Below are 23489 nucleotides of genomic sequence, written 5' to 3'. Positions count from 1 at the left end.
GGCTCCTTCGGAAAACCATGGCATTACTTGGTAAAATTAAAGCTGCGCGTACTTTTGAACCAACCATTCCCATGTTAGGTATAACATGGGACATTAAGAAATGTTCATACATGTGCACAAAGAGACATGTACAAGAATAGCATCATTGTTGGCAATGACAAAAGAACTGGAAATAATGCAAATGTCGCTCAGCAGTAGACTGGATGAATAAATGGTAGTATGTTCATGTAGTGGGAGACTACATAGCAGATAAAATGAACTACAGCGACTCACGCCGGCATTGGTAAATCATAACAACATAATGTTTGGTGAAAAAAACAAGTTGCAGAATAAATATGGCATGATTCCATTTACATGAAGTCTCCAAACATTTAGATGGAAACAATATATTGTTTAAAGATCCAAATGTGATAAACTCATGAAAAAAAATCAGGGAATGATATGCCCAAAATTCAGAATACTGATTGATATTGATTGATGGGGAGTAGAATAGTATTGGGAAAGCATCCTCAAGGGCTTCAAAAATTCTGATTGTTTTGTTTTTTAAACTGAATGATGGGTACCTGGATGTTTATAACATCACTTTGTATATTAACATATGTAATAAATATTCATTTGTATCACTTCAATATTTAAAAAAACAATTTAAAGAATATTTGATAAACAGTCTGTAATGCCCTTAGCTTAAAAACCTCTCTCTTCTTTAATTTCTAAATTAATTATTCTGTTTGTTTGCTGCTTGAAATTTAGGGATCGCGCTGGGTGTGGTGGCCCACGCCTGTAATCCCAGCACTTTGGGAGGCTCAGGTGGGCGGATCACCAGGTCAGGAGATCGAGACCATCCTGGCTAACATGGTGAAGCCCCGTCTCTACTAAAAATACCAAAAAAAAAAAAAAAAAAAAGTTAGCCAGGTGTGGTGGCGGGCGCCTGTAGTCCTAGCTACTTGGGAGGCTGAGGCAGGAGAATGGTGTGAACCCGGGAGGCGGAGGTTGCAGTGAGCTAAGATCGCACCACTGCACTCCAGCCTGGGCGACAGAGTGAGAGTCCGTCTCAAAAAAAAAGAAAAGGAATTTAGGGATTAAAGTAAGTTCAACTAACAAAGAAGTTTGTTTAGAGAAGAAAAAAATATTTCTCCACAATGCTGGGTTGCAGAATGGAAGATGAAGATAGGACCTTATGTTTTGTATATAGAAGATGATCAGAAAAAGATCTGGCTTGGAATTAAAATAAGGAAAAAAAAGTGAAACTGACTTCCATTTCTTCTGAGCAAAAAAACATTTGGTTTCAGAATTTTCAGTGAACTTTTCCTTCCACTGAAGTTGCTCTGCCTGCCCTTAAGCTGGTTTCCTGGTATTCTACCATTTGAGGAATCCCAGGGAATCCGATATACTGACACATTTGGCCCTGTTCTCAGGAAGAGGAGGTGTGGAGAGCAGCTGAGGATTTTGTATGGCCTGGCTTCTGGGATTGCTGTGGGAACACAGCTGGAGAAAGCAGGCACACACAGAGGCCAGGTTTGCAGAACAAGAAGAAACTGAATTACCAGCAATTTGAGGCAGTGCTGTCAGACAATCTAATTAATTTATTTCCAAATAATTAACTGGAGGACCTTAATTATGTAGATTAATTATCAGCCATCATCATCTTCATTATCACCATGTTTATTGCCACCAAGAGCACCTTAAACAGAGCCACAGATACTGCTCAAAGTCAGTTTAAAATCTGAGTCGTATCTTCCAAGAGTTTGTGAATTAAGCAGCAAAGACAAAGATGTGGTCAAAGAAAAAGCACAGACAAATTGACTTCCAACATTAAACTAAGGAATGGCAGATTCTATTGCTTAATGGCAGATTCTATTGCTTGTACTTTTTGGCCATGCAGACTTATTTAATAAGCTTTTGCATCCCTATCCCATAAATAAAGCTTGCTGAAAAATGATTTCTTCATAGTCAATATTTTAATTATTATAAATCCCATAGTTCTGAAATCATACTTTAAAAATAAAAAATTAAAACAGTATTTTCAGTTTCATAGAATCTTACTGATGCAGAATACTAAGCTAATTGTTCACACCTTTCAAACGCCACAAATATTACCAATACGTCAGTCACATATTTATTATCTTCTTCGATATGCAATATCCAACTCTATTTTAACATACTTTTCCCCTTGTGGGCTTGGCTGTTCACTATCACTCCAAATATTTCAAGTTTGACAAGAACCTGGGCAGGTACTGGGGTACAGGGAGAGAGCATCAGCTGGGTTCAAATCCTGATTCCATCACTGGCTAGTTGTTGGGCCTTTGGAAGTTATTGAAAATCACTCAGTTATTTAAAAAGCCTCAGTTTCCTAATCTGTGAAGCCAGCATAATAATCTCTATCTTAAGAGAACACAATTAAAACCTACAGTACACAGTAATTGCTTCTTAAATGTTAATTCCTTTGTTCATAAAAAGTAGCAAAATATATTAAATTATTTGCTGAGAGTAAATAGAAGGTGAAAGAAATATATTACACTTCCCTTGCTCTAATAAAGCCTTCAGAATTTCAGGACAGCTGGCTGTTGACAGTTACAATATTCCTGTAGGGCAACAAAACTCTTGGATTTGGTCCTGGCATGAAAGTTGCAGGACCAAACCTCTGTCTTTCTGCACTTTCAAATATAGAATTTGAAATGACATATGAAATTTTATAGTGTTACAGAAAAGATCTTGCTGAAAGATGATTCAACTTGAAAGCAAATGAAAAATAATTTGATTAAGCCTTGAGAAAAAGCAGTGAAAACGTAGAGATGATCAAGTAAAGTAAATTTTCAGTTAATCTGCTTGGTGTCATGATGAGCACTGGGACTTGTTTTTTAAATGCTGACAAGACAACATTATTTGCCTTCTGGGCTATAATTTTACTTAAATATCATATAATTATTTTTTCCATAATTAAGGTAACAATATGTTACAAAGCATTTGGAAAGCAGAGCAGTAAAAACCATGCTATTTCTTCCAGACTTTTGCCTATGTGTATTTTTTGTGGCTGCAATCGTAGTTTGTATGCAAATTTTCAACTTGCTTTTTTCAGTTAATATTGTGTCAAAGCATTTTAAAGTGCTAAGTGGTATATTACATTCAGTGATTTATTTAGCACATTTTCTATTGTGAATTTTCAAGTTGCTTCCCAATTTTTGCTGTAATATATAATTATTGTAAAGAACAACTTTGCTTTTGAAATTTTTAAAAGAATTTTTATCTGTGAGGCAATTCAGGTTTTAGAAGGAAAATAAAAGTATCAGCTCTGAAAACAGTATTCAGGCAAACCTCCTTCAGGTTCTTCTCCTTGTGCCCAGCACCATTTATCAATTGTAGTTTTTAATTTTTATTTTATTATTATTTTTTCACAAATTTCCTTCAACCAAATCAGTCCTGACTTCTGTCAGATTCTGCCTGATGCGCAACTTGCTTACGTCGCCATATGCTGGTGAAGGCAATTATACTTAAAATTTAGCTTCACTTAACCCAAATAATAGGGCAAGGTCAATGAGAAAGAGGAAGACTAAATATTTAAAAATGACTAGAGAATTTTATGAATACATTTACTCCCTAAACCCAAGTGAGAGGACTGGATTGAGTTGCACAAAGGTCATCTTGTCTTTCATTAATGCTGCCTTTGCCCTTTATCTTTCTTCTTATTCCCTCATTTTTCCCTTCCTCCCAGGCTATTCTTCCAAGGATTTTGAGGGTTCAATGGATTTGTATGTCCTCTTTTCCTCCTCTCGTAGCTTCTGTTTTCCTTCCCTGCCATATGTCCAGTGCCCAGAAATGCAGTTTTCATCACTTCAGAAGAAGAAACTGAATTGCCAGTAGTTCTCAGTATTATTTTATTAATTATATTATTTTTTATTATTAATTTTTTATTGTTAATAAAATTAATTCAGTTAATAAATTATTATTAATACATTTGGTGCTCAGTATTTATTGAGCGCCATGTGCCAGGTACAGTGCTAGGTGCTGGAAATTCAACAACATAGTCTGTTTGGTTAAAGAGGATGATGGGAGTGGTGGTTCTTATTGATATCTGAAGGCAGAGCTGGAGTTAGCTAAGCAAAGAGCTTGTGACATGGGAATTTCTGACAGGGAACAACTTTTGCAAAGCTATGTGCTGAAAGCGAACATGTAAAGTGCAAGGAGAAGGAAGGCCAAAGTGTCTGAAACCCTACTCCTGTAGTGTAGAGTCTGTCCCCACATTGCAAAGCATAAGGCTCAGTTGCCTACTACTTTCCTGTCAGTATCCTCTTTGGAGAGTCAGGTTAAATGCTTCTGAAAAGTGCCCAGAATCCCAGTGCATTTACCTTTTTTCATCATGTCTATAAGATGAAGAGGTCCGGCCACTGGTCCATATAAACATCTTAGAGAATGTTGGTCCAGGGTCTCCTTTCCTTATGGTGGATGTCCTGGAGGAATGACAAAAAGACCTAGAAGAGGTACACAATGAAGTTAACAGCAACAAATAGCTCTCAGTGGATTGACTCTTACATAACAACAGGGTTTTGATTCCATAGGGGCAGTGGTTTTCTATCCCGGCTGCATATTAAAATTGACTGGGAATTTTTAAGAAAACAGTAGAGCCTAGTCCTCTCTCAGAAATTTGCATTCAATCTTTTTAAATCTTCCTTAGCTGATTGTAACACACTGCCGGGATTGAGAATTACTGCCTTAGGAGAACGTGGTTTTCTAATTGATGTTAAAATCACATTTTCCCAAAAATATCTCCTTCAAAATATCACTTTGGTATGGTTTCATACTCTGTACTATGCTGTATTTTTCCAAAATTTTAGTTCAGATTTGGATACTAAAACTCAACTTCTTCTTTCCTCTTCAATCTGTTTTTTTCTTTAAAATGCTGACAAGTGTGACATGTTGGTGATGAAACGTCATCTTTAACTGTGCCCCACTTTTGCCAATGTTGTGGCATCTGCCCATGGCAGTTGAGTCTCTGCCTAAGAAAATTACAGCATCAGTGGCAGCTGATACTCACTGGCTTCTGGAGAAGCCAGGTTTATAGGCTCTGGAGTCAAGACGTTTTAAGAATGTTGTGGGTTTATTATTATTATTATTATTATGACTTGGCTTTGGGAGAAGTTCTTTCCTCTCTAAGCACAGCACTAAAAGTAGTTAGCTATTATTGTTTTCCACATAATAATAATTTTCTTGAGAGTTAGGAACATTAAATAAAGAAGCCTTAATCATATATAAAAGTTAAAATGATATTTAACACATTAGAACAAAGGAAGGAAGACTGGTGATTCCTTCATGGATGCATAGTCATTAGTGGCTTTCAGTTTGGTTAAGCACAATATTAATGATAAGCATGAGACAGGAAATAACATTAGCTACTATATACCATATTATCTACTATATGCCACACAGTTTGAATGTATTATTTATGCACATACGTATTTCATGAAATGAACATGCATATATCTGTGTTATGCTTATACAGTGAAAACTCTGCAAGGTGGGTAGTGATATTATTTCCAGGTTCTAAATGATGCTTTCAGAAGGTTGAGATTTTTGCTTACATTTAGAAGAGGTAGACCCACGCTTCAAACCAGTATCTACTTGCCTTCCATTCTTTTAGTTTTTAAATTAAAAATATATTCTTTAGAGATGAGAACTTGCTACATTTCCCAGGCAGGAATGCAGTGGCTATTCACTTGCGCAGTCATAGCTCACTGCAGCCTCAAACTCCTGGGTTCAAGAAATCCTACCTCCTCAGCTTCCCCAGTAGTTGGGACTACAGGTGCGTGCCAATGTGCCTGGCTTGGCTTCAGCTCTGTAATGTGCGTATGAATGATCTAAAGATTTGGGCCAGTTGTGGTGGCTTATGCCTATAATCCCAGCAATTTGAGAGGCTTAGTAGGGAGGATCGCTTGAGTCCAGGAATTTGAGACCAGACCTGGCAACATAGCAAGATCCCGTCTCTACATAAAATTAAAAAAAAAAAAAATTAGCCACGTGTGGTAGTGTGTGCCTGTAGTTCCAGCTACTCGGGAGGCTAAGGTGGGAGGATGGCTTTAGCCTGGGAGTACCAGGCTGCAGTGAGCCGTGGTTGTGTCACTGCACCACTCCAGCCTGGATGACACAGTGACACCCCCTGTTTAAAAAAAAAAAAAGAAAAAGATTTGTTACAATTCAAATTCTGCTTTAGAGGGTCTTGGGTGGAGTCTGAGAGCCTGCCTTTGTAACAAGCTCTCAAGCGATGCTGATATTGCTGGTCTGCAAACAACACCGAGCAGCAAAGGATCAGAGCATGCACTCATAAGTGATTGGTTATAGGCCCTGTTTTGTCACTAACTAGCTGTGTGACCTTGAGAAAGTCACTTAACATCTTTAGGGCTTACTCTGTACCATGGAGAGTTTGAAATTGTTAGCTTCTAAGATTCCTCTCAGCGCCAATATTTTGTGATTCAATAAATTGAAGAATGGATCTAAGCATATGCTATATCGTGGTGTATTTACTTTCTGGGATTAGGTTTGGGAATTGATCTCCTTCTATAACCCTTGGGTCAGCATCAGAGCTATGAGGAACAGAGACTGTGGGAGGTAGAACAGAGGCTGAGAGTTTAGTAACCAGTACAGATGCAAGAATTCATACATCTACCCTTGTTCTAGGATAATGGCAGGAATCAAAGGATTCACCTGAATGGATGCCCTAGACGCTAGATTTAGTAAGACGTAGAAATTAAGTCTGCTATCTCTTTAAATGGCTTAGGCCCGGTTGTTTAAAGTTATTTGTTTCTTTTTGAACATCTCTAAAATATCAAATAGAATAGGGACTACATCCATTATTAAAACCAGTTAACTTTCAGGAAATAAGAATACTTTTCATCTAAATTGAATGAATTACTTCATAAGAATGAGGATTGGCTTAAACTTTCAAGAAGTTGTTTCAACTTGGACTCTGGTGGAATCCTCTGATTGCTTTAGTCATTCCTTCACAGGGTTTGGGCACAATTTGAGTCTAGCTAAACCAATAAATTCCTGAGTGCTGTCCTGTTCCTGGCTATTAGGCAGCATTTAATAGACACATCATACAAATTATAAATGTTTTGAAACTATACAAAGCGAAAGGAGCTGCAGTGATTTCAATACATTTAGAATACTTTTCAGACTGTGTGTCATTATTCCAGCATTGCATCTTCGCTCTATTTCAAGATGATATAGAAAGAGGGAGATTAAAGGAGATTAAATATATATTTATTCTAATGAACTGTCTAAATCTTGTTGGAAAGGACTTAGTGACTCCTCAGTTTATTCCAACAAGTGGATTTGGAGTGTTTCCACCCTAGTTTTCTTTCATAAAGAGAAACCATTATTTAAAACCTGCTGAAGTCATTGTTAATTAAAATAAAAGGGAGTAGCTGCTTTAAAGGCAACAGTACAAAGGTTCTGTGCAGGTTAAAAAAATTTCCAGGCTTCAAAGAAACACCTATAATTCCAAATATGTTAATGGAAGCTGGCTTGGAGGTTCTTTCCCAGCTCAAAGACAGCCCTCCTGAACTCCTTAAGAAATTAATTCAATTTTGCTCATTTTATAGGACAAGAAACTTTTCATTTGAATTGTGATCAGGATAGGGATATAGAGACCAAAAAAGAAAGTACTTTGTACAATTTTGTAATTTGGAATCCTCACGTAAAACAGAGATCTGCATTGTATAGTGGCTGAACAGAGCTGTGGGCAGTGAGGAGAGGAAACCTGAATCTAATTCCACCATTAAATGATCTAGGAACTGGAGTGAACCTGGCAGAACCATTCCTATGTAACTGCAGATGAGTATGATGTGAAAATTCAAAGCTTAAAGATATAATCTCAGCCCTGAGTAAAAGGAGGGAGTCAGTGAGAATGTGATAATTTCCCCGTCTCAGAAATTTATAAAGGGCCCTTTCCATTTCTCAAGCACACACCTTGCTAGTTTCTGTTTCCATGATTCAGTTCGGCCATTCCTTCTGCCTTCATGGTGAATGAGTTACCCTGTTTCAAAGCCATCTCAGATGACCCTCTTCTGTGAGGTCTTCTCTGACCCATATGAACAGTTTCTTCATCTCTGCTCCCAGTTATCGGTACTTACTTCTGCTAAGGCAAGGCAAAATCTATCCTGTTTGTGCACAAATCTGCCTCCCATGCTAGGTTATAAGCATCTGTAGGGCAGGACTGTGTCTCATGCACCCTTACAGCACAATCCAGGACACACAGTAACACACTGGCTGTATTTGCTGCCTTGACCATCTAAGTATGTATTGGGAAATGTGGCCATTAGTATGACTTTGGCCTCATGCACGTGACTCATCTGCTGGGTGCAGTTGATGTTTCCTTTCTGACCCTTCCCTTAGCTTGCACTGTCTTTCATTCTTCTTACTCTCTACTTCTTCTCTTTCCTTCTCTCAATTGTCCAGCTCCATCTATCCCTTTCATTGGCTTGGACAGAAAACTTCTGTTGCTTGGTGAAGTATCATTCACTAAGATTTTCTTTAGATAGGGCAGCATGGCCTGATGAAAAGATAAGTGAGAGCAGCAGATGGGGCCATTTGTTTGTTTGCCTCCTGGCATCACCATATGCCAACTCTGTGACTTTGGACAAGTCAATTTAACGTCTCTGAGTTTTTGTTTCCTCAACTGTAAAAATGGGAATAATAATATTTGCCTTTCTGGGTTGCTTGGGAGACTAAGTAAAACAATACATGTAAAAGTGTTTAAAGTAGACCATGAAACATAATAACATAATAATTGGTTAGTGGCACACACTAACCAATAGTTTACTTCTTTTTCACCCTGTTATTAAACTTAAAAACAAATGGATTGAATTTTCTCTTTTTGTAAAAAATTTCGATTAAGTCACTTTGTACTTGTACATTTAGACTATTGATCTTTTTTCTTATGGGTCAGTGGCACTCAATAGAGGAAAAGTGGTTTTCTGAGATATAGGGTGATAAAATCTGAAGTACTTTCTCATTAGCATTAAGTTCTGATACCCATTCTGAGATATAAAGACATAAAGATAGCGCCTCTGAATGCTGGCCACACATTAGAATTATCTGGAAGAATTTTAAAAAATACTGGTGCCTGGATCTCACTCCAGGCCAATGAGAACCTCTGGGAGTGGGTCTCTGGCATTAATGTATTTTTGGAAGCTATCCAGGTAATTATGATGGGCAGCCGAGAAACACGACTATCACCTCTCAGGTTCTGATTTCATTTAAGTTTAATTAGTGATGGATACTCTTTCTGTTTCTAGAAGCTTCTACTGGGTGCCACTTCTCAGAGGCTTCTCACTTCCTACCAGTGCTGAGGCCTCAAGGTGACAGCTGCAAGGACAAGTGAGATATGGGGCAGGGAAAGAACAAAGTGGTTGCAGTTTTCTAGTGTCAGTGGCCCTGAGCTACGCATTTGGGATACTCTTAACGAACTCTTCTTTATTAAATGAGCAAGCAGGAGCCCATGGAACTATTTAACACATACTTACACGCCTAATCTTGCATAAAACTGTAACACTAATGACATCACTCTGGCAACTCAAAAGGTCACTCTAAGCACAGAAATTTAGAGTTGCTTCTTATGTTTGAGACTTTATCTTTGTAGGTGGCAAATTATATATTCTCCTTAGGAACTGAGTTGTTTTGGCTTCAGGGCCTTTGGGGAAGAAGCCAAATATATGGTGATAATTTTAGACTTAGTGATTTAATTAAGAAAATATTGGTGCATCTTATTACAAGCAGTTTTAAATGTCATTGGGATCTTTTCCCTCCAAATCAACTACATACTTTACTTTGTTTTAGTTCATTCATTTGCCAAACATTTATTAAGTGCCTCTTACATTCCAGGCACTGTCCTAGGTACTGTGGGGACCAAAACATTCAGACCTGCTTCTAAGGAGTGCAGTCCATGGAAGAGTCAGAATAACAAATCAACATTTGTACTACACCAGACCAGCTCTCTTCTAAGGTTGCTATGACTTCCTAGCAGGTATATATAATAGTTGCCTCTCCACATTTACTTAAGCTCTCAGCTTGCTGAATTTGATATTGTTGCTCATTTCCTTCTACTATAAAGAGAAATGTTGTAAATACTTTGCAACCTTGACTTAGAGGACAATGACCTCTTAGCTTTCCTTCTTATTATCTAGCTGCTCCTTCCATTTCTTTTGTGAATTCTTATTTCTCTAACTACCCCTTAAATGTCAGTATAATTTTGGGAACTGGCAAGTACTACTGAATAGTCTCTTGATGCTTCATAACAAGAATGAAAAATACTTTTCTCTCCCAATTTGATGCCTAGAAGATTGAATGAATAGCCCTGCTTACTGCCCAGTTGTAGAGGAAAAGAAGAGTGCATTGCAGAACACTATTGTCTTTTGAGAAGAATGAAATAAGAGAGAATACATTCTTTGGATTTTTATTGCAGACTTCTTTTCTTTCTTTCTTTTTAATTTTTATGGGTACATAGTATTGCATATAGTATGGGGTACATGAGTTATTTTGATACAGGCATACAATGGGTAACAATCATATCAGAGTAAATGGGGTATCCATCACCTCAAGCATTTATCATTTCATCGTGTTACAAACCATCCAATTATTACTCTTCTAGTTATTTTAAAATGTGCAGTAAATTATTGTAGACTGCAGTCACCCTGTTGTGCTGTTAAATACTAGATCTTATTCATTCTATCAACTATATTTTGTACCCATTAACCATTCTCATTTTCTCCCTCCATTCCCGACTTTCCTTCCCAGCCTCTGGTAACCATCCTTCTACTTTCTATCTCCATGAGTTCAATTGTTTTAACTTTTAGCTTCCACAAATGAGTGAGACCATGCGAACTTTGTCTTTCTGTGCCTGGCTTATTTCACGTAATATAGTGACCTCAAGTTCTATCTATGTTGGAATAAATGACAGGATCTATTTTTTTTGTGGCTGAATAGTACTTCATTGTGTATATGTACGACATTTTCTTTATCTGTTCATCTGTTGATGGACACTTAAGTTGCTTCCAAATCTTGGCTATTGTGAATAGTGCTGCAACAAACATGGTAGTACAGGTATCTCTTTGACATACTGAATTGCATTCTTTTGGGTTTATCTAGCAGCGGGATTGCTGGATTATATGGTAGTTCTATTTATATTTTTTTGAGGAACCTCCAAACTGTTTTCCATAATGGTTGTACTAATTTACATTCCCACCAACAGTGTACAAGAGTTCCCTTTTCTCCACATCCTCACTAGCATTTGTTATTCCCTGTCTTTTGGATAAAAGCCATTTTAACTTGGGGTGAGACGATATCTCATTGTAGTTTTAATTTGCATTTCTTTGATGACCAATGATGTTGAGCACCTTTTCATATACTTGTTTGCCATTTGTATGTCTATTGAGAAATGTCTATTCGGAACTGTTGCCCATTCTTTAATCAGATTATTAGATTTTTTTCCTATAGATTTGTTTGAGCTCCTTACATATTCTGGTTACTAATCCCTTGTCAGATGGATAGATTGCAGATATTTTCTCCCATTTCGTGGGTTGTCTCTTCACTTTGTTGATTCTTTTCTTTGCTATGCAGAAGCTTTTTAACTTGATGTGATCCCATTGGTGGATTTTTGCTCTGTTTTCTTGTGTTTTTGGGGTACTGCTCAAGAAATCGTTGTCCAGACCAATGTCCTGGAGAGCTTCCTTAATGTTTTCTTACAGTGGTTTCATGGTTTGAGATCTTAGATTTAAGTTTTTAATCCATTTTGATTTGTTTTTTGCACATGGCAAGAGACAGAGTCTGGTTTCATTCTTCAGCATATAGATATTTAGTTTTCCCAGCACCATTTATTGAAAAGACTATCTTTTTCCCCAATATATGTTCTTGCTACCTTTGTTGAAAATGAGTTTAATGTAGATGTGTAGATTTGTTTCTGGGTTCTCTATTTTGTTTCTTTGGTGTATTTGTCTCTTTTTCTTCCAGTGCCATGCTGTTTTGGTTACTATAGCTGTGTGGCATAATTTGATGTCAGATAATATGATTCCTCCAGTTGTGCTCTTTTTGCTCAGTATCGCTTTGGCTACTCTAGGTCTTTTGTGTTTCCATATAAATTGTAGGATCATTTTTCTATTTCTGTGGAGAATGTCATTGGTATTTTGATAGGGATTGCATTGAATCTGTAGATTGCTTTGGGTAGTATGGACATTTTAACAATATTGATTCTCCCAATCCATGACTATGGAATATCTTTTCATTTTTTGTGAACTCTTCAATTTTTTGCATCATCGTTTTATAGTTTTCATTGTAGAGTTCTTTTGCCTCTTTGGTTAAGTTTATTCCCAGATTTTTTTTTATTTGTAGTTATTGTAAGTGGAATTACTTTCTTAATTTCTTTTTCGGATTGTTTGCTGTTGGCATATAGAAATGCTACTATTTTTGTGTGTTGATTTTTGGATCCTGCAACTTTACTGAATTTGCTTATCAGTTCTAATAGGTTTTTGGAGAAGTCTTTAGGTTTTTCCAAGTATAAGATTATATAGTCTTCAAACAAGGATAATTTGACTTCTTCCTTTCCAATTTGGATGTCTTTTATTTCTCTCCCTTGTCTGATTGCTCTAACTAGGGCTTCCAGTACTATGTTGAATAACAGTGGTGAAAGTAGGCATCCTTGGTGTGTTCCAGATCTTAGAGAAAAGGCTTTCATTTATTCCCCATTCAGTATGATATCAGCTATGGGTATGTCATATATGGTCTTTCTTATGTTGAGATATGTTCCTTCTATGCCTACTTTGTTGAGAGTTTTTTTTTATTATCAAGGGATATTGTATTTTATTAAGTGCTTTATTTTTGAGTCAGTGACCAACATCACATTGTTTATTTTTATTTCTTTTTTTTCTTAATTTTAATTTTTAAGTTCTGGGGTACATGTGCAGGATGTGCAGGTTTGTTACATAAGTAAACATGTGCCATGGTGGTTTGCTGCACCTATCAACCCACCACCTAATAATTAAGCCCAGCATGCATTATCTATTTTTCCTAATGCTCTCCCTCCCCCCACCTCACTCCCTGACAGGCCCTGGTGTGTGTAGTTCCCCTCCCTGTGTCTATGTGTTCCCATTGTTCAGCTCTCACTTATAAGTGAGAACATGCAGTGCTTGGTTTTCTGTTCCTGCATTAGTTTGCTCAGGATAATGGCATCCAGCTCCATCCATGTCCCTGCAAGGAACATGATCTTGTTACTTTTTATGGCTGCATAGTATTCCATGGTGTATATGTACCACATTTTCTTTATCCAGTCTATCATTGATGGGCATTTGGGTTGATTCCATGTCTTTGCTGTTGTGAATAGTGCTGCAATGAGCCTACCAACCAAAACAAGCAAACAAACAAACAAACAAACAAACACAAAAACAAACCAAGGACCAGATGGATTTACAGCTGAATTCTCTTAATAACTCTTAATAAGCTAGGTATTGAAGGAACATACCTCAAAATAATAAAAGCCACTTATGACAAACCCACAGCCAACATCATACTAAATGGGAAAAAGCTGGAAGCCTTCCCCTTGAAAACCAGCACAAGACAAGGATGCCCTCTCTCACCACTCCTATTCAACATAGTATGGAAGTTCTGGCCGGGGCAATCAGGCAAGAGGAAGAAATAAACCGTATTCAAACAGAAAGAGAGGAAGCCAAATTGTCTTTGTTTGCACATGACATGATCCTATATCTAGAAAACCCCATCGTCTCAGCCCAAAAGCTTCTTAAACTGATAAGCAACTTCAGTAAGATCTCAAGATACAAAATCAATGTGCAAAAGTCACAAGCATTTCTGTACACCAACAACAGGCAAGCAGAGAGCCAAATCATAAATGAACTCCCATTCACACTTGCTACAAAGTGAATAAAATACCTAGGAATACAGCTAAGAAGGGAAGTGAAGGACCTCTTCGAGGAGAACTACAAACCACTGCTCAAGGAAATCACAGAGGACACAAACAAATGCAAAAATATTCATGCTCATGGATAGGAAGAATCAATATCATGAAAATGGCCATACTGCCCAAAGTAATTTATAGATTCAATGCTATTCCCATTAAACTACCATTGACATTCTTCACAGAATTAAATGCTTTTTCAACATCAGTCGAAATGATCATATGGTTTTTGTCCTTCATTCTGTTTATACGATGTATCACATTGATTGATTTGCATATGTTGAATCATCCATGCATCTCTGGGATAAATCTCACTTGGTCATGATGAATTATCTTTTTAATGTGTTGTTGAGTTTGATTTGCTATTTGTTGAGGATTTTTGCATCAATATTCATCAGGGATATTGGCCTGTAGTTTTCTTTTTTTGATGTCTTTGGTTTTTGTATCTGGGTAATAATGGTCTCATAGAATGAGTTTGGAAGTGTTCCCTACTGCTCTATTTTTTTGAATAGTTTGAGTAGGATTGGTATTAGTTGTTCTTTAAGTGTTTGGTAGAATTCAGCAGTGAAGGCATTAGGTCCTGGGCTTTTCTTTGCAGGAAGCTTTTTATTATGGCTTTGATCTCATTACTTATTATTGGTCTATTCAGGTTTTGAGTTCCTTTCTGGTTCAATTTTAGTGGATTGTATGCACCTAGGAATTTATCTGTTTCTTCTAAGTTTTCCAATTTATTGCCATATAGTTGCTTGTAGTAGTCTAATGATCCTTTGAATTTCTGCAGTATCAGGTGTAATGCCTCCTTTTTCTTATCTGATTTTATTTATTTGAGTCTTCTCTTGTTTTCTTAGTCTGGCTAATGGTTTTTCAACTTTATCTTTTCAAAAAACCAACTTTTTGTTTCATTGATCTTTTGTATTGTTTTCCTTCATTTCAATTTCTTTATTTCTGCTCTCTGTTATGTCTTTTCTTTTATTAAGAATGGGTTTGGTTTGCTTCTGCTTTTTTAGTTCTTTGAGATGCATCATTAGGTTGTTTATTTGAAGTTTTTCTACTTTTCTGATGTAGGTGTTTACTGCTATAAACTTTCCTCTTACTACTGCTTTCACTGTATCCCATAGGTTTTGCTATGTTGTATTTCCATTTTTATTTCAATAAAATTTTAATTTCCTTCTTAATTTATTCCTTGACCCATTGGTCATTCAGGAGCATATTGTTTAATTTCCATACATTTTTATAGTTTCTGAAATTCCTCTTGTTATTGATTTCTAGTTTTATTCCATTGTGGTCAGAAAAGATATTTGATATTATTTCAGTTTTTTTGAATATTTAAAGACTTATTTGTGGCATAACTTATGGTTTATCCTTGAGAATGATGCATGTGCCGAGGAGAAGAATGTGTATTCTGCTGCCATTGGATGAAATGTTCTGTAAATATCTATTAGGTCAATTTATGTGATAGTGCAGATTAAATCCAATGTTTCTTCGCTGATTTCTGTCTGGATAATCTGTCCAATACTGAAAGTGGGGTGTTGAAGCTATTATTGTCTTGGGATTTATCTCTTGCTTTAGCTCTAATATTTGCTTTTTATATCTAGGGGCTTCAGTGTTGGGTGCACATATTTATAATTATTATATCCTCTTGATGAATTAACCCCTTTATCATTACATAATGACCTTCTTTGTCTCTTCTTATACATTTTCTTCTTTTTCCAAGTTTCTGTAAGCTGGTTTATTTTTCATTTTCATTTACATTATAATATAAGATAGTATCTTCCTTGCTTGACTTCACAAGCATAAAGGTGGTAATATTAGTGGCAGGAACACCCATGGTGACATTTCCAGAGCGCTGTCCAGCTGTTTATCATCAGCAAACTGTGTTTCATACACCAGGACAGTGATACACATAACTCAAGTACAAATATTAAATTTAACCTCAACTTTATTTCAGTCTGAGATTAGTGCATTAAAAGAATCTGTAATAAAGTTTAATATAGAGTCTTGTCACACACATAATCTATTTTTATTTAGTATATTATATTTTATATTGTTTAATCCACACGGAATTTTTATGTGTATGAGTTTTCTATTGCAACTTACAACAAATCACTGCAATCTTAGGCTACAGTTCTGGAAGTCAGAGGTCCAAAATCTGCCTCCCTAACTGGGCTAAGGTCAAGGTGCTGGCAGGAGCGGGACTGAGGTTCCTGTTCCCAGCCCCTAGAGGCCACCACATTCCTTGGCCCCCTACTCCAAGGCCAGCAAAGCCAGATACCAGAAGAAGCCTGAGGAGGGCCCTCAGGCTCTAATGTTTTCTGCTTCTTTTGGTATCTCTGTGGCTCAGCCAGGAAAAGCTCTTAAACTGCAAGGACTCATGTGGTTACCCTGGGCCAGCCCAGATAATCCTGGATAATCTCCTATGTGAGGTCATATACCCATAGCTTCTGGGGTCGTGACGTAAGCACTTGGGGACCATTTTCTTGCTTACCTCACTATGTTTCCAGGGTCTTTGACATTCTCAATAATAAAAAGTTTAAAAGCGATAATTACAAAAATATAAAAACTCAAAGGATGCCCCCTGCCCCAGTTGCATCACCTGTCAGCCCACAGCCAGTGCCATTCCATTCATACCTGTCTGCTTTCCAGGTATTGTTTAGCAAATCCCAGACATTGCGTAGACTTTTTCAGTACATTTCTCTGGAAGGGCCCTTAAAAAAAAACAAACAAAACAAACCATAATGCCATTGTCTTACCTAAAAATTTAATAGGATTTTTTTTAACATCAAATATGTAATCAGTTCAGGTTTCCCTGATTGTCACAGAAATCTTTAATTCAGAGTCCCCTCCATCCCCCACAGTGACTTGTCATTTTGCAACTGTTTTTTACACCCTAGGCACTGTGGATTCCAGCATCTCCCACAATAGCCAGGCATGACTTGCCATAAAGGAGTATGATGGATGCAAGCAGATGTGGCCTCATTTGTCCCCCTGGCCTTGTCCTTACCACACTCCAACTATACTGCCTATGGCCAGGGGGCTCTTCACAGAGCTGTGATGATTACTTAAGACCCTCCCCACCTGTGAGTTCCAGCCCTCCTTTCCAGCAAGACAGAGGGTTTTGGGTACATCATGTTATTCCTTGCTTCAGACCTGGAAACAGCCACTTCTCCATGAAGGCTGAGTCCTCTTAGTGCTCACTGCTTCTGAGCTGGTTATAATCGTCATTTTTTGAATCTTGATTCTATCATCCTATGCACTGGCTATACCTGTGGAATGGTATTACCTCATTCCAGACTTGGATGGATCTGCCTTGCGGGTCTAACAGTCCCACAGTGACAACGACAGGGACCAGCAGCAACTCCTGCAGGCCTCCTTCCACTTGGTGTAATCCTTCACCTGATAAAACACAACCAGACCTACATGTTTCATGGATATAAGCCTTTTTTTTTAGATGGTGCTTGTTGTGAATACTGTGAGAGGCTGTTCAGGTACCGATCCAAGGTGAGAAAGCTGGGGCCAGATAGAGGGGACAGCTGGTCTTTGAGGTTAGGGAGGCAAAAACTTACTTCCTCATGCCCAGCACCATGAGACTAGCTAGGATAGGGGAACACGAAGCTACAGAATGACCCAGACATCAGGACAGAGCAGACGTGTGAAGGGCCAAGGGAAGTTGCCAATCTTGTCATGCCTGTTGTTGGTGGTGTTCTGCAAAGGCGTAGTGTTCACCAGGCCCTTAGTGTTCACCTCTGTACCTGGGGCCAGTGGCTGCTTTGCAACCGTGTAATATCCCTTGTTACATGTCACATGCGGCACTGTCCAGCCTGTGAAGACCTTGGTGTTGATGTCCATCCACTCACTAATGAGCCCTTTGAAGTCCTGGATATCCCTTCAGATGGCAGCTCAGTGCAGAAAGGTCTCTTCTTGTTTGTTTGTCTTGTTCCCTTTATCTTTGTTTTTTGAGGCAGAGTTAGCTATTCCCTTCCAACACACTGTAGACTGGGAGGGGTGATTTGGTGTTTTGTCCTCTGGGCTGTTTTCAGACTCCTTGGCTGTCATCTGCATGGGAAGAGTCACCTGCTGGTGTTCAGAGATGAGGTAGCTGGCTTGGATCCCTGATAGCCCCATGCCGAATAGCAGGCTGGACTTCTGGATGACAGGCTCCTTCTTAATCGTCTTCTGCTCAGAACCTGCTTCTCTTTCTTCTTGGCTGTAGGAACCTCCATCTCATGCTGTGGTGCGTCAGGGAGTGTATCAACCTTGCAGTACCACAACAGAGACTGGGCTGGCTGGAAGCATCTGTGCCTGAGTCCTTCTGCTCTCCATTGCCCCCACTAGGGTGAAGAGCAGCTTCCGCTTGGTGGCTTGCTCTCTCAATTCCTTCCCTCCATCACTGTAGTCCAGCTTTGAGGTCTTGGTTAGAGAAACTTTATCTTATCATTTTTTCCTAGCTTATTTCTCTGCCATGTCATCACTGAGAGAAAATTCTTGTCATGTTTTAGAACATCCACCCTTGGGCATCATTCTGCTTCCCTGACTTGATATTCATTTATGATATCATTGCTTCATCATCAACTGTCTGCAATTCCATAGATGAAAGTGTTAATGAGGAATGTCTATTAAATCTGGTAGAGGTGTGTCCCAGAGTAGGACTATATATATTTGATTCCATAGCTGAAAATTAGTATTGATGAAGGCTGGCTATTAAATCTAATGGAAGTATGTCTGAGAGCAGGGCTGTGTATATTTAGGCTCCAAGGATTGAGTGACTCTATGGTGGCTCAGCAGCAGAACATGGGCACTGTCGATATAGCTTGTGGCTGTGTTTACTGGGCTGTGTGGCCTGAGAGAAAGGGCAGCAGTGACAGTACAGGCTCCAAGCAGCAGCCAAGATGGGAAGGCTGGGTGGGAGCTGAGCCTGCTCTTGGGTGTGCCCAGTGCTCAGACAGGTGCTGTGACACCCAATGCAGGCACTATTGAGAGGGCGTCAGGCTGCAGGCTTGGCAGTGACACTTCCCCAGCTGGAGCTCTTAGTCCATCACTAGTTTTTGTCTTGAAATCTCTTTCATGCAATATAAGAATAGCTACTTCTGCTCTTTTTTGGTTTTCATTTGCAAGGAATATCTTTTTCCACTCCGTTATCTTTAGCCTATGTGTATATATAGGTGAAGTGTGTTCCTTGTAGGCAACAGACCATTTGGTCTTTTTTTTTAAATCCATTCAGCCACTCTATGTCTTTTGATTGAAGATGTTCATTTATTTCCATCCAATGTTGTTATTGATATGTAAAGATGTACTCCTGCAATTTTATTGCTTGCTTTCTGGTTGTTTTGCAGTCTTCTCTTTCTTCCTTCTTTTCTTCCCGTGTTCCTTTTTGTGAAGGTAATTTTTTTTCTAGTGGTATGCTTTAATTTCTCACTTTTAATTGTCTGTGTATCTGTGGTAGGTTTTTTGATTTGAGGTTACCATGAGGCTTGCAAATAACATCTTATAACCCATTATTTTAAGCTGACAACAACTTAACACTGATTTCAAAAACAAACAAAAACAATAAGCAGACAAATAAGAGGAAAACTAATACAAATTTGACTTTTTAACTCAATTCATCCCACTTTTAAACTTTTAGTCATTTCTATTTATTCCTTATTATACTATGTCTTGAAAAGATGTTGTAATTATTATTTTTGAAAGGTTTATCTTTTAGTCTTTCTACTCAAGATATGAGTACTTTATATACCACAATTACAATGTTCTAATATTCTGAGTTTGTCTGTGTACTTGCTGTTTTCAGTGGATTTTGTACCTTCAGATGATTTTTTATTGCTTAACATCCTTTTCTTTCAGACTGAAGAACTCCTTTAGCATTTCTTGTAGGACAGGTCTCGTATTGATGAAATCCCTCAGCTTTTCTTTGTCTGGGAAAACATTTTCTCCTTCATGTTTAAAAGATATTTTTGCTGGGTATACTATTTTATGAGGAAAGTTTTTTTTTCTTTTTTCTTTCAGTACTTTAAATATGTCATGCCACCCTCTCCTGGCCTGAAAGGTTTCCACTGAGATGTCTGCTGCCAGACATACTGGAACTTCTTTGTATGTTATTTACTTTTTTTCTCTTGCTGCTTTTAATATCCTTTCTTTATTCCTAACCTTTGGAAGTTTGATTGTTAAATGCTTTGAGGTAATCTTCTTTGAGTTAAATCTGTTTGGTGTTTTATAACCTTCCTGTACTTGAATATTGATATCTTTCTCTAGGTTTGGGATTTTCTCTGTTATTATCCCTTTGAATACACTTTCTACTCTATCTGTTTTTCTGCCTCCTCCTTAAGGCCAATAACTCTTAGATTTGCCCTTTTGGGGCTATTTTACAGATCCTGTCGGTGTGATTCATTGTTTTTTATTCTTTTTTCTTTTGTCTCCTCTGACTGTGTTTTCAAACAGCCTGTTTTCAAGCTCACTAATTATTTATTCTGCTTCATTAGTTCAGCTGTTGGAAGACTCTGATACATTCTTCAGTATGTCAGTTAAATTTTTCAACTCCAGAATTTTTGCTTAATTTTTAAAAACTATTTCAATCTCTTTGTTAAATTTAACTGGTAGGATTTTGAATTCCTTCTCTGTGTTGTCTTGAATTCCATTGAGCTTCCTTAAAACAGCTATGCTGAATTTTCTGTCTGAAAGGTCACATGTCTGTCATTCCGGGATTGGCCACTTGTGCCTTATTTACTTCATTTGGTGAGGTCATGTTTTCCTGGATGGTTTTGGTGCTTGTGGATGTTCAGCAATGTCTGGGCATTGAACAGTTAGGTATTTATTATAGTCTTTGCAGTCTGGAGTAGTTTGTATCTGTCCTTCTTGGGAAGGCTTTCCAGGTATTCAAGAGGAATGAAGTGTTGTGATCTAAAACTTTGGTCACTGCAGCTGTATCTGCATTATGGGATACCTCAAGCCCAGTAACACTGTGGCTCTTGCAGACTTGTAGAGATACTACCTTGATTGTCTTGGTAAGATTGTCTTGGTAAGATGCAGTAGAATTCCCTGGATTACCAGGCAGAGACTCTTCTCCTCTTCCTTAACTTTTCCCTGAACAAATGAAGTGTCTCTCGTTGTGCCGAGTTGCCTGGAGCTGTTGGAGGGGTGACACAAGCACCTCTGTGGCCACCACCACTGGGACTGCGCTGGACTGGATCCAAAGCCAGCACAGCACTATTTCTTACCCAAGGTGCACAGTGACCACTGCCTGGCTACTGCTGATATTCACTCAAGGACAAAAGTCCCTTCAGGCAGCAGATAGTGAACCCAGCTAGGCCTGAGTTTCTCTTTTTAAGGCAGTGATCACCCCTCCAGCCCAGGGTGAGTCCAGAAATGCCATTCAGGAACCAAGATCTGGAATTGGGGATCCCAGAAGCCTGCTTGGTGCCCTACCCTACTGTGGCCAAGTTGGTACCCAAGCTGCAAGACAAAGTGCCCTTTAGTCTTCCCTCTCCTTTCCTCAACAGAAGAAGTCTCTCTCTATGGGCACCACAGCTGGGAATGTGCTGGGTCACACTTAAAGCCAGCATGACCCTGGGTCTCACTGAAGCCCCGTGATAAGTACTGCCTGGCAACCACTGATGTTTATTTAAGGCCCAAGGACTCTTTAGTCAGCAGGTGATAAATCCTACCTGGACTAGGTTCTTCCCTTCAAGGCAGTAGGTTCCCTTCTGGCCCACAGTGTATCTAGAAATGTCATCCATAAGCAAGGGCCTGGAATAGAGTCCTTAGGACTCTGCCTGGTGCCATATTCCACTGTGGTTGAGCTGGTATCCAAGTTCCAAGACAAAGTTCTCTTTACTTTCCCCTTACCTCTCCTCAAGCAGAAGAAAGGAGTCTCTCCTGGAGCTGCAAGCTGCACTGCCTGGGTTTGGGGGAGGGGTGATACAAGTACTCCCTAAGTTGCCCCGGATGGTGTCTCCCTGGGTTGTGTGCCCACCAAGTCCACAGGCTATGAGCCCAGCACAGCATCAGGACTTGCTCAGGAATTGCAGTCCTTGTGGCCTAGGCTGCCTTTCAAGTTTATTTAGGACCTTAGAGGACTTTTTCCCACAGTGATGGAGCTAGCTGGAACTCAGGTTCTGACCACTGAGAAGGGTGATTCTTCTCTGGCTAAGGCTTGTCTAAATATTCTGTCTGATGGTGCCAGCTGGGTTCTGCCCCCATGTTGTTTTCCACTGTGACAGGGCAGCTGTGAATTTCAATGCAAAGTCCCACAATCACTGTGCTCTTCTCCAAGCACACAGATTCTCTTTCTGTGCCATGCAGCTTCTGCCAGGGGATGGAAGTGGCAGTGCGGGCAATTCAAGACTGTTTTTCCTACCCTTTTCAATGCACTTTCCTTGTTATGATTTTAAAACCGGGTACTGTGACTGCTCACCTGATTTTTGCTTCTTATGAAGGTGTTTTCTTGTGTGGATTGTCTTTCCATGTAGTGTTCCTATTGCTTGGAAGTGGTGGTGATTGCTGGAGGGTTCTATTAGGTTGTCTTGCAGCCTGCTTTTCAGTTGCTGGGGCAACCATGTATGGACTCCTCTGACTGGCAATGGTGTGGTGGTCACTTGTGACCTCTGTCATGTGTTATGTAAAACAACTGCTGCTCATGTAATCATGACGCATTGACATCTGTTTCAGGAGGACAGCAGCTCAGGTTAAATAATGTACCTGTCCTTTAGCCTGCTGTTGACTTGGTTCATTAAACTCAGCAATGGGCTTTTATTCAGAGCTTTGGGTTCCTAATCTTCATTCTGTCACTGAGCAATGGTAAACTGCAGACAAAACACTCTCTATTCCCCTAGTTTCACCATCTGTGAAAATATGACTGTGGAGCTAATCTGTATTCTTTTAATCAATTCAGCATTCACTTCTTTATCCAACAAATACTTACTGAACTTTTAGCTAGGTGGCAGGCACCGAGTTGGGTGTTGGGAACATATTGATAAACATATCAGACAATGCCTCTGCTCTTATAGAACTTTGGTCTAGAGGACTAGACAAGCAGGTCAGACAAGTGTGGATGGGTGTCTTTAATATAAGATTGTTAGGCATGTTCATAAATAATAAAATAAGTTTTGCATTGCATCACTTCTATGGTCATCACAGCTATCAGAAATGACCATCTCAGGTTTAGTTGAAAGAACTTTTAAATTAGATTCAGATTGCAATCCCAGCTCCATTATTTAGTAATTATATGACACAAATACATTGTTAATTTCCCTGAGTTTCATTTTCCTCATCAAGAAAATTAGAGTAATAGCAGATATCATACAGGATTTCCACGTGACAATTATTTGAAATAATATATATGGTATTCTGTAGGTACTCAGTAAATGTTAGTTTTTTCCATTTGGGGGAAATAGCAGAATTTTTTTTCAAAATTTGGCCATACTGATACATAAAGCCCTTCTGTTTGATTTTTTTCCAAAGAACCCCAAAAGCCCTCTGAAGAAATGGAAAACACATTTTTACATGGTCTTAATTAGTTCACTGTTTGATAATTTACCTTTAGTGAGCT

General features: G+C 38.6%; 1 protein-coding gene and 1 long non-coding RNA gene across 7 annotated transcripts in view; one reads left to right on the top strand and one right to left on the bottom strand.

Moving 5' to 3' along the window:
• Positions 1-23489, bottom strand: part of KCNMB2 (potassium calcium-activated channel subfamily M regulatory beta subunit 2) — a 306818-nt gene that overhangs the window by 32761 nt on the left and 250568 nt on the right. Inside the window, exons 2-3 of one of the 3 annotated variants that reach the window (XM_055381799.2) lie at positions 16580-16656; positions 4344-4466 (exon numbers count right to left, since the gene is read on the bottom strand). In XM_055381799.2, the coding sequence (XP_055237774.1) occupies positions 4344-4399 (56 nt within the window). In that variant the 5' untranslated portion in view covers positions 4400-4466; positions 16580-16656. Of the gene's footprint in view, positions 1-4343; positions 4467-16579; positions 21180-23489 lie in introns of those variants that run through there. The other 2 variants (XM_004038033.5, XM_063704399.1) reach the window with 2 other exon arrangements.
• Positions 1-23489, top strand: part of LOC129532439 (uncharacterized) — a 257939-nt gene that overhangs the window by 197049 nt on the left and 37401 nt on the right. For all 4 annotated transcript variants that reach the window (XR_008678189.2, XR_008678187.2, XR_008678185.2 and 1 more), the window contains exon 6: positions 9874-10015. This is a non-coding gene — a long non-coding RNA (uncharacterized lncRNA). The remainder of the gene's footprint in view (positions 1-9873; positions 10016-23489) is intronic.

The sequence above is a fragment of the Gorilla gorilla genome, chromosome 2 (assembly GCF_029281585.2).
Source record: "Gorilla gorilla gorilla isolate KB3781 chromosome 2, NHGRI_mGorGor1-v2.1_pri, whole genome shotgun sequence".
In the NCBI taxonomy this organism is placed as follows: Eukaryota; Metazoa; Chordata; class Mammalia; order Primates; family Hominidae; genus Gorilla; species Gorilla gorilla.
The sequence above is the reverse complement of the archived record's forward strand: the minus strand, read 5'-3'. Positions and strand labels throughout refer to the sequence as shown.